At 28.7% G+C, this 12,981-nt stretch overlaps 1 protein-coding gene across 1 annotated transcript; it reads left to right on the forward strand.

Moving 5' to 3' along the window:
• Nucleotides 1-6,511: 6,511 nt before the first annotated feature.
• Nucleotides 6,512-7,892, forward strand: LOC140962409 (transcription factor bHLH100-like). The gene is made up of 3 exons (XM_073421284.1): nt 6,512-6,850; nt 7,300-7,674; nt 7,804-7,892. Exons 1-3 carry the CDS (start codon nt 6,521-6,523, stop codon nt 7,870-7,872), a joined length of 774 nt encoding a protein of 257 aa, XP_073277385.1. The 5' UTR covers nt 6,512-6,520; the 3' UTR covers nt 7,873-7,892.
• Nucleotides 7,893-12,981: the final 5,089 nt, after the last annotated feature.

The following is a 12,981-nucleotide window of genomic DNA, read 5'->3' on the forward strand; positions in this document are numbered from 1 at the left end:
ATATATATATCATGTCAAAGTACGGGTAGCTTCATGTTTGTGCAGCACGTCTCGCGCATATGCGCGACCTCACTTCGCGCATGTGCGCGATAAACTTTGTCTCGGCAGCTCGCGCATATGCGCCGAAAGCTCTGTCCCGGCACTACTGAACTACACTCTCTCTCGCGCATATGCGCGCCTTCACTCGGCGGACATGCGCCACATTCGCTGGACTTGGCATATGGCTTCCCGCACAGCTCGCGCATATGCGCGCCCACTCGTCGCGCATATGCGCGAGACCTTCTGGTCACGCATAATCAAAACTCAAACAAGTCAACATCCAATTCCGAAGTGCTCTGTCTATAATCATATCAGATTAACAGGATAAAATGTGGGGCATTACAATAATAATAAATCCTCACTATAATTTTTTTTTATAAAAAAAAAATAGAAACATACAATTTTTCATTGAATAATCATTTCAATTAAGGTATAGTTTGATATAATGGATAAGAGAGGGATTGATAAATAATCATCTTTATCTCACATTTGATATCTTTTTAGAAAGCCCATGATAATACCATAGGTCCGTGATAAATAATTTTATACAAGGATAAAATATCCCTTTTATGAGATGTAATAATTTTAATTTAATGATAAAAACACCACAAATGACTTCATTGCCCTCAATATATAAAAATCTTAACCTTATCGTTCTCTCATTTCACCGCCCCATCAAATAAATATTTATATTTATTTATATATATTATATAATATGATAATTATATAAATGAACTCGAGATAATTTTATAAATGATTTTTATAAATCTCAATAAAATTATTAGTATCACTCGATTAACCTTAAAAATTGATACTTGACTTGAATCACAAAATCAAGGGCTCAATTATCATATTATATAATATATAAAATTAGGTAAAAATAAATAAATCATGCAAGCACTGTCGACGCATGGACAGATAAGAAATATGAACTCAAGCAACAACTTTGAAATTATAAAATATATTATGATAAGGTTAATTTTATCATATATAAATTTAATCACTCTTATTAAAATCATACCAAACATTAAATATAATATCATACATCTTATTTATCATTAATGTATCATTATATTATATATTATAATAATAACTGTAAACGAACCGAATGAAGCGGTTCAAGAAGCTGCTGAAACGAAGTTACGGTCGAACTGTGTCGAGTTCACACGTCGACCGGTTCGGCGGTTCCATATTGCATCCAAATTGGGCTTTAATTGCAGCCCAATTGATTTAGTGAGCCTAAAATGTAAGAAAGCCCAATTGTTAGTGAGCAGCTTCAACTGCCTTGGATTTAGGGTTCATGTTCTCTGTAAGCCATCATTTGGGCTATTATCGAAACAAATAGGAAAAATAGTCTTCGAGTGTACATGTTTCAAAGTTCTCATCCTCTAACTCATCAAAAGTGGGTCTTAATATAGTATTTTTGAATTTTTATGATTTTGTCATATTCCGCCAGAGTGCGAACATGTCACCGTATACATCAACAATATCTGATGTTACATCGACAACATTCAACAACGTGACATAAATTTCCGAGATTATGTCATCACCCATACATTCTTACTATTTTCTAAAACAAAGTATTCAACAACTCGGATAACTTTTTCTAAGCTTTTATTTTGTGATCTAACAAAATTTTAATTTGTAATGGCTTAATAATTAGAAATTCCAATAAAACGATTTTTTTCTTTTCCCCAATTGAACGCTTAGAACTACATAAAATATTCTATTCCCATTCAGTATGAAAAAATAGCAAACAAAAATGAAGAAAACTTGAATATTCCAGATTCTTTCCATCTCTTGCATCATCAGTTATTATTATAAGCGACAATGTCCTAATCGAAAAAACTTGAAAAGTTGACAACTACCGATCAATTATTCGAATTCGTTGACAAAACAATCAAATTTCCAACATATTCTGTTATCTATGCACAAAATGTCAAATAAAAAATTCTTTCTTTAACTTATAAGTAAATTTGTTTAAATAATCCCATTTTTTTATATAATAATATGTGGAATCCGTGTTTTTTCAGTAGACCCGACATGTGAGTGTAATACACTGATTCCAGGTAGCAAAAAAATTTCCCAAAAACAAACAGGAGTATGGGAAAATATTTTAGGGAAACAAATTTTGTATTTATCTTATTTTTTGAAATAAATGAAATTGAATAGGATAAAATTGTTTTAAACATTTCTTAAAATATCAGGTTTTAGGTTAAAATATATTTTTGTCAAAGAGTATTATTATTATTAATTTTTTTTACATTTTTGGAAATAAGAATAACTAAAAAGAAACTATCATATTGGAAAATGTGAAAATGGGAGAAAATTTTTCTTCATGAGAAAATGGTAAAAAATGTTGGTAGGTATCTTTTATTTTTCTTGGGAAATATCGGGATAGAAATAGGTGAACCAAATGTCTATGAAAAAATAGTTGAGGTAAGAGTTTGACTCTTTTCCCTTAAAAACATATTGTCCCGCTCCGGTGCTCACGGTTGTTGACAATTCGTTTCTCAAAAGACAACGACTACGACTTCAAAATAGTAGCAATACAAATTTTAAAACCACGTGAACTTGAAATGTTTAGAACACCATCAAGATGATATGCAAACTTTCTAATTTCGAATTCTAAGCGTTAAACTTAAAAATCCAATTCCAAGAGGTTAAATCTTGCAAAACTTGGATTTAAGCGCAAATGCTTAAAAAACTCAAAACTAGAAGACAACTCTCAAATTTAATTTCAAAGTTTGAATTTAAGTGTATAAGCTTAGAAAATCCAAACTCAAGATTTTATATTTGGAAATTTTGAACTTTATGCGTTAATGCTTAAAAATTCGCATATAGAATTAAATTAGAGATAATTAAAGGTGTGATGAATGCAAATTGGGGGGGGGGGGGGGGGGTCTTATTTATAGAAAATGAGAAGCCTTTGATCAAAAGACATGTCTCTTCATGATGATATGATGCACCATTTCACTAATAAATGACACATTGTTTGGATCAAATTATGGCACCTCTTCGGCCATGTCAGTTGACGTGCCAACATCATTTATACTAGTGTATCGTATAATATTTTTTATAATTCATTTGATTTTTATTTAAATGAGGATCAAAATATAATTATAAAAAATAGTGAGGGACTAAATTGTAATTTTGATATATAAATTAAAAAATAAATATAAAAATAAAAGAATTAAAAAAAACGAAATTGAACATATAAGTTGCTTTCTAATAAACAATGACTCTATCCGCTGAACTACATATAACTTACATTAAAGTTTTAACATTTTATTAATACATATAATTATTAAAACAGACCATGACACCAAAGTTAGTTACTCTAAGTGTCTCAAACTTAATATAATAGTATAGATTATATATATATATATATATATATACACACATAATTCTTTCGATTCAATTTTTTCAATCGATAAAATTCGAAGTCAATTAATTTATCATTCACCTTAATTGATAATCGAAAAATAATTAAGTTCGTCACGTAGCTTGTTCGAATTATTTTATCGATTATAAATGAGTACAAAACTCATTTTTCTAACAATAAAAAATAACGATTTTATTTTGTTACGAATATGTGTCTTTTTGCGATTTTGATTCTTTATGTTGCTAAGATTCAATAATGTTACTATGATATCTTTGTTATTTTTATAATTTTAATCATTTTTCTAACGTGACACATAAATGACTTCTACGTGACATCAATGTGTACAGTGTCACGTCAATATTTTCCAATAAAAATGATTAAAATTGTCGATTTAATTAAAATTTGTGGGACTAAGATTGAAATTAGGCCAAAATCACAAAAAAAAAAAAAAAAAAAAAAAAAANCATATATATAACTAAAATTACATATCTCTCAATTGTGTAAAAATAAAAAAAATAAAAATTTAGCAACAAATTAAATATATATTCCTCATCAGAAATAATATTGTGACATATTGTTTAATTTATAGAAAAGAAAGCATGCTTGTGTTTCCACGTGCATTCCCGAGCAGATTTCGAAAACCTAACTGTGGCTCGTGCAGGACATGCACATATCCTTCAACCTTTCGAATTAATTAACATCACCATTAAGCATTTCGTGTGCCCTTCATCGGATTTCATTGGAAAATTAAAATAATATTACCGCCATTTTTAATTATGGAAATATTTCAAAAACAATGACTGATCGGTGAAGTGACTAATTAATTAATTAATTAATTAGCGGTTTCTATTTATGTGTTAATCAATTTTAAGTCCCTTATTTTATTTCTCCATTTCAAATTAATATGTATAATAATACACCTATGTATAATTTTTTTTAGGAACATAACATCTGGATTGATAGATAGATTTGAGATTCATAGATTTTGATTATATTTTTATTAACAACAATGAAATGAAATATGAAATCTTAAATTCATAACTTATTTAGTTATATATTAGTCAGACAAAGTATAATAGATTCCAATTGTCTTCATTATTCGGTGAATTTGAAATTCATCATAATTAACACGAAGTATTAATATATAAACATTGAAGAATGAATTTGAAGTTTATGATCTTATTTCTCTAAAACTACAAAAATCATTTGAATAAATTTAAAATTTATAGATTTTAAATTCATCGATCCAAACAAAATCTCATGTAATATTAGATGCTTACTAGTAGCTAGGGTGTAGGTTATAGGGAAAGAGATTCTTAGTTCATACGTAGTTTCCGATTATGATGCATATATATTTTGTTCGGATCATTAAAATATATATGACTTCCACTTAATTTATTTCACTTGGAGGGAGACTAACATTTTTAATTTGGGCAAAGAAATCCAAATTCAAACCGAGGTGTTTTTACACAACACAACTGACAACACCTTACCACTACATTATGTCATTTTTATTGAATATTTATATAAATAATTATATAAATATTTTATCTAGGTCTTTCACATTTTAGTTGATTTTTTTATATTTGGGTCAAGTTTTTCATATTTAGATCGAGTTTTTTTAAATTTGGGTCGAGTGTTGACCCTATTCTCTCATTCACCCTATTTTATTCTCCTAAATATTTAATTCTTTTCAACATTTTTCAGTACATGGATTCTGAAAATCGAAGCATCTGGAAATCCATTTGATACTCACGGAAAATTTAGGGTCCGATTCCAGCAAGTGTCACTAGTCCAGACGCATGCTTTGAATTTGCTTTGAGCCTGAAATCACGAAGAAGACCGTTAGAAGAGGGCCGGAAGGGTGTCCCGGCGTAGTCCCTCCGACTCTCAAGTCAGAGACTGAGGATATGAGGTGAGAGCAGCTAAGGGTGCTGCTGAAAAATAATATAGTGAATATATGAATCGTACGCTCAAACCTGGTATTTATAAGAGAATATATGGGCATGTCATGGGCCCTCTACTTGTGTTAAGGACGGGCTGAGAGTTTGGGCATGTTCTTGATAGGTCCATTCCTAGGGTATCACCCCAAGTGATACTCACGGAAAATTTAGGGTCTGATTTCAGCAAGTGTCACTAGTCCAGCAAGCTTCGAATTTGCTCTGAGCCTGAAATCACGAAGAAGACTGTTAGAAGGGGGCCGGAAGGGTGTCTCGACGTAGCCCCTCCGACACTCAAGTCAGAGACTGAGGATATGAGGTGAGAGCAGCTAAGGGTGCTGCTGAAAAATAATATAGTGAATATATGAACCGTACGCTCAAACTTGATATTTATAAGAGAATATCTGGGCCTGTCATGGGCCCTCTACTTGTGTTAAGGATGGGTCGGGAGTTTGGGCATGTTCTTGATGGGTCAATTCCTGAGATATCACCATTGATTTGAAATGACATGTAATAAATAATTATTTAAGACAATTTCAACATCCATAAGTAGAAAAATTTATTGTTGATGTCAATATTGAGACTTGAACATAACTCAACCTCAAAAGTTATCTTAAGGGAGAGGATTGCAGTTCAACACACTACTGTAAGTTTGGGCTATGAAACCATGTTTAAAATGAGATTTGGACCTAAATCAACCCCAAAAGCTAGCTCAAGAGAGAGTAATTATAAAATCCATATATATTATTCTCAATAACTTAATTCAACCAATACGTGACATTTAATAGCATAAAATGTGAAATTTCAACATATATACATAACGTGAATAATTTGAAATAAATGTATTTCAACAACATTGATATATCTAAATACAACCTAAATGCAACCAGAGTTGAAGAAAAAAATTTCTTAATTTACTAATACAGGTATGGTGATGTTTATTTTAGGTAGCCAATAGTGACGAGAGAAACCCAAAAAAAGTATAAGATGCCATTTATTATTACATATTTTAAAACATGATATGTAAACGACGGGGCAACTATTTTTAATTGGTTCCCCGATGGGTAGCCACTGAAAACAAACTACTATATAAATAGACCTTATGTCCACTACACGATATAATTCAAACTTCTCGTGAAAGATTTAAGTCACTAAAATGCTAGCATTATCACCTCCGATTTCAAATTTTGGATGGTTTTGGGAAGATCCCAACACGTTTGAAAACCAAGAAAACTTGTGCATACAAAATCCATATCAAATTTCGAGCTCTATTAATGCCGATCGTCTCCATTCCCCTTCTTCCAATTATACTGTACATCCTAAGAAGAACGATTTCTCGAGTTTTCGTGACGGATTTAATGAAAAGGGTGACGCAAATGATACGGATAAGAAGCTCAACCATAATGCATGCGAACGAGATCGTCGTAAAAAGATTAATTCTTTGTATTCTACTCTTAGATCGTTGCTTCCAGATGAGGATCAACCAGTGAGTTTTTTTCCACTTTCTTTTGATTTCAGAAACTGTAATCTTTGTGATTCAGTGATCTATTTTATCAAACTTTAGTTTTTTAGTGTATTATTTTTGATTTCTTTGAAACTTTAGTCTTTTTTTTCTACGTGGTGCTTACATAAGCAATGTCATATCACTGATGAGACATAAAATAAACTAAAATTGTGAAAAATCGAAAGATGTGATACAAATTAAAACAAGCTAAGAAATAAATAATCGAGAGAAAAACAAAACAAAGTAACAAAAAATGCACTACTTGCCAAAAGTGATGTGATTCAAAGAGAGAATTAAAGTTAATCTAATTAAAATTTTGAGCTGGTAATTAATATTATAAGCTTTAAATACCCTTTATTTGTTTAATCTTGTTTTACATTTAAATGACCGTAAATATTGTGATTAATTATTTCCATATATGTTTTCTGTAGAAAAAATTAAGCATTCCTGCCACAGTTTCAGGAGTGTTAAAATACATTCCTGAGCTACAAAAACAATTGCAAAGACTCAGTGAGAAGAAGGAACAACTTCTGTCAAAGATTTCAATGCAACAAGATTCACTCAATATCGATTTTAGCACTAATGAACGGAGAAAAGCCGTGCACACGGACGTGTTGTCGTCGTCGGCAGTGTCCTCAAAAAGATTAAACGACGGAGAAATAGTTTTCCAGTTCTCGACGTCGAAAGGCGAAAAGGGTTCTTTTGCTAGAGCTATGTTGAATTTGGAGGAGGAAGGGTTTCTTGTGTTGAATGCATCTTGTTTTGAGTCTTCTGAAGGCAGAGTTTTCAACAACATGCATCTTCAGGTACCCATGCACGTCGTAAATATTTAACAAAAATAAGAGAAATTTACCTTGTAAGAAATTAATTTGTACGATCGATTCAACATTTTCGATTTATTTTCTAAATTTGTCTCACTTTTCCTTTACTAACAGGGGCGAGGAGGAAGCCTGGGAGCCGGCGAAGAACGATATTTGATCCAAAAAATGAGGTTGTTTAATTAGAAAATGGGAGGAGATCGAAGAGAAATTGGTCATAAGTTGACTAAAATTAATGTTGGAGATATAATAATGTTTTAAAATCATAAAACCTATATTAATTTGATACTTTTTAAATTTATTACTTATCACGTATTGAATTTTTATAATTCAATTGGGACTTCAATATATAGTAATAATAAATTAATTTATCGACTTGAATTCGTCGTGATATTCCAAGAATTTAGTGGTGATAAATTTAATTGGGTCTTCAATATAATAGCTTATCTCACGAGACCAATTACTCACAAGTCAGAACTCAGACGCGTCACAATTACGTCATATATATATATACATACGTATATATATATATGTATGTATATATATATATATTATACATACGTACATATATATATACATGTATATATGTACGTATGTATAATATATGTATGTATATATATATGTACGTATGTATAATATATGTATGTATGTATAATATATATATATGTATGTATGTATGTGTATATATATGTATATATATATGTATATATATATATATGTATGTATGTATGTATGTATGGGAAGGTTATTTACTTATTTATGAAATTTTAGAAACGGTTTCACGAACACACCGCTGCGAGGTTTAATTTTAATTAATAAATAGTTACTATGCACATGCAATGCGTGTGTGTACAGTCTTTTTTATCATTATCGACGGACTAAAGTGAAATTTGATAAATTATGAAATGACTAAATTGATATTTGAATTGTTGAAATAGAAAAAATAAAAATAAAAGTGTGTGTTGAATTTTTTTTTTTTAAAAAAGTGTAATATTAGTATCATATAAAGGTAAAATTGTAAGAAAATTTTGGTGTCATTTCTAGGTGGTTACGATCTTGTCCTCAACTTTAATTATTAAAATTAATTAAATATGTGCATTTGATTAAATACAATAGAATTATTAATATTATGTAATAAATATATTTAAATTTTAAATATTAATATAAAAAAATATTGATATCATTTGAAATAACATTCAAATAAATGTTGTCAAATTGATTTCTTTAACATTATATTTGATATTGACTGAGTAAAAACTATTTTTACTAAATAAAAATACATATTTAAAAAAAAAATCATATTTTAGTTTTTCGATCAAATGTTAAATAATAAATTAAAAAATTTCAGAAATAAATTTTTTGTAATTTCTTAAATGAATAAATTTTGATTAATAACTATCGAAATTTTTAAAAATAAATAAATACTTTTCAAAAAGTAAAAATTCTTGTCATTCATTGTGTAAATAAATTTTGATTAAACAATTTAATTATTTTTAGAACATGATAAAAATATTATTCTTAAAATAATTTCGGGTGGAAAAATATCTTGTTTTTATTTTCATTAGACTTGTATGTTTATATATATATATATAAACACATTTTTAAATTTTCGTTTCAAGTAGGGGTGTTCAAACTTCGGATAAAACCGAAAAAATCGAAAATCCAAACCGAAAAAACCGAACACAGAACCAAACCGAAAGCTGAATTTTGTAATTCGGATATAAATGTTAAAACCGAAGTTTATTTGGTTCGATTTCGGATTATATATGTTAAAATCGAAAAAACCGAAAAAACCAAAATTTTATTAACTTAATAATTTTTTTATATTTTTATTTATATTATATATTTTGATATGATATTTAGTGAATGAAAAACTATTTTGAACAAATTTTAGTTGATTGTTGTTTGTTTAATTAATTTAGACCTTATATGTAAATATTTTACTAAGAAAACATGTAGAAAGTTATCATATTATATTTTACAATATATTTATATTATATTAATTTAAATTATTATACCAAAACCGAATTAATCGACCGAAAGAACCGAACCGAACTGAAGAGAAAATGTTCGGATATCGGATTATATATTTCTAAAATCGAAAACCGAAAAAATTGAAATAAAAAACCGAAAATCGAACCGAATCGACCGATGAACACCCTTATTTTCAAGCTTGATCGAACACATATACGGCTACGATGATTACCATGAGATGCCCGAATTTAATGACAATAGTAAATACGAATATATATAAATTTAATTGATGTAGTCTGTCTAGCATTAATTTGCTTGTACGAAAGGATCACGAATTTGAAATTGATAAGTGTGAATCGATGGCCGGTACACTGATCACGTGAAACAATGGACTAGTAACACTGAATCGTCTGGATTCATAGAATCTATATCATACGGTTCAGCTAATCCAAACCCCCCCCCCCCCCCAACCCCACTGATCAACAGAATTCAAATGTCAAATACCTCTAATTATCATTATTGCAATTGGACCCATCCAACATTTTGATTCTCCGACTCATATATACGTGCCAATTGAAACATTCATGCACTAGATAGATATTTGTACTTTTGGCATTTGAAAATAATAATAATATTATTTATAAATTTATTAGATTATCTATATTATATTATTATTAACTGAAATATGTTTATATCTTATACGGGTAAATTACATTAGCATCCTTCGTAAAAACTCAATGTGTAAAATTTAAGAATTCTTAAAATCCCGTGTTTTTTAAAAGCAGACATAAAACCTCTGGTAAATAAGATAAACGTGCTCTAGTTTTTTCAACACATAGAAATGATAGAATCAACATATTAGCATATTATTTAGAAGGTTTTATGTAAGTTAGATTAAATTATTTGATTTGCATAGAATATGTTCCTCTTGTAAAGCCTAGATTTTGTTTGGTTTGTTGATTTGCAATTAGAGGTGTCAAAATCAGACACGACTCACCAACCCGAAAAAAGTTAGGTTTAGGTTTTGGATTGTTGGGTTCGGGTTGGACTCGATAGATGACCCGAAAAAAAATGATCGAGTTGGGTTGGATTGGGTTCGGGTTGACCCGAGTTGACCCGGAAAGTTTAATTTTTTTAAAAATATATAATTAATAAATATTGCCTATATTTTTATATATTGTAAGTCTGAAAAAATATTTACTGTATATTTATATCATAAATTTTCATAATTTAATATTTATTTTTGAACATTTTTTATTTTTTAAACAATTGTTTATTTGATGTAGTAAATTTATTTTATTTTTCTACAATTTTACTTTCAAAGTTAAATCATATATACGAGGAGATTTTTCTATTATATGTTTAAATTAAAATATTAATATTATTTTTTAAAATTTTATTTAAAAAATTCAAAATAGAATTATTTGAGTTGAGATTTTTCGGGTTCGAATTGAATAATTTTTGAATAATATTATTGCTCAATCTCACCCAACTCACCCATCCGAATAGACGCTCTTATTTGGGATGACAAAGAAAAGTCTGAAATGTACGAGAAAAATAGCCATTGTACCCTACCTAAACCATAGCAAGTGAAAAGAAGAAACCATCGACAGGCTTGCAGTCTACAATGACAGCGGTAGACAAAGATACGAAGAAGATGAGAACAAATTTTTTATTCATTGTGTTTTTCAGTTGATAATAATTTTGGTTTTCACTTTATTTTTTTCTTTTTGGAGTAATTTAAAATATTAAATGAAATTTTATAATATATATATTTGGTAACTCAAATGAGAATTTTATAAAATAAAAGGGGTAAACTGCGATTCTTCGTAGGGGGCCCTATTTGCTGATTCTGCCAATATTATTGTTTTCTATTTTTGTCAACATTTCAGTACATGGAATGTTTAAAATCGTAACCACAACCCCTAATCTGGTTCCCCAAATATCCATACACCAAAATCAACATCAAATACAAAGGGACGACAAATCTATACAAAATTGTCTACTTGTAATTTTAATGTCACCAAATTACTTTAAATAATCATGTATAATTATTAAACTTCTATCATACTTTAACATATTAGAACTTATGATTAAATATATATGTATAACTAATCATGGGTTCTACTTTGTCTAATTATATTGTTCTTTGGATTAATTGAACTTATACTTTGGTATTGGCCACCCATGTCCTCGTGTAGCACTTTTCGTTGATAATTAACCACCACGGATCTAGTTGGCCAACTCTAACTCAAAATCCATACCATATTATTTTAATTTATGATTATATTTCACATATAATTTATACCAAACTGAAATATACATTATTTGAATTGCCAACTAATAAAGTAAAAATGTGATTTTTCGTGCAAAAAAAAAAAAAACAATGTGAGACGGTCTTAGGAGTCAGTTTTGTAAAAAAGATCTCCGGCTCGACCCAATTGATGAAAAAATATTATTTTTATGTTAAAAGTGTTACTTTTTTTACTTTAAGTATCGTTGAGTTGACATGTTTCACGAAAAATAGATCTGTGAGACTATCTAATAAAAGACCTACTTATTTTTTATATTAATTTAAAATCAATCCTAGTTACCCAACTTCATCCGAAAATTAATTACCAAAAAATTTAAATCCAAAGTAAAACATGCTGACCGAATCTATTACAGTAGAGGATATCTAATGTTTCTTTTGGTTAAGTGAATTTATATATATTGGTTTCGATTATATTATTAAAAATGAAATTATTGATGAAATCTTTAATTCATATATTATTTATTTACACATTAGTTATATAAAATATAAATGATTTCAAATGTGTCAATTATTGGATAAATTTGAAATTCATAATAATTAACATGAAGTACTGTATGTACATATAAGTGTGTATGTACATACAAGTGAGATATACACAATATATATGTACATGTTGTAAAACAATGTTCATAAAAAGATAAAATATTGATACTTTTTGTATTCAAGTGGGCAAATCGAGGAGGCTGCTACCAAATCATATTCTCGAAGATCGACGGATTATTCGATTATATTTTTTGGACTATTGTCCTAAAGTTTAGATTTTTTTAGAGTATTTTTGAAAAGTGAAGTACTTGATTAGGTTATGTGAATTCATCCCCAATCGGTGACATTTACGTTTCTCACTGATTTGCTTAAGTTTTTTGACCAAATATATTTTATTATTTAAGTTTTTGTTATGAAACGATATCACAAATAAGTTGGTTAATTTCATATTTATAATAAAAAATAATTTTTTTATAAAAAATGATATTTTTTTTATAAATCATGTTATATTAAGATTTTATTTA

Source organism: Primulina huaijiensis, chromosome 17, assembly GCF_012295235.1.
Source record: "Primulina huaijiensis isolate GDHJ02 chromosome 17, ASM1229523v2, whole genome shotgun sequence".
Taxonomy (NCBI): Eukaryota; Viridiplantae; Streptophyta; class Magnoliopsida; order Lamiales; family Gesneriaceae; genus Primulina; species Primulina huaijiensis.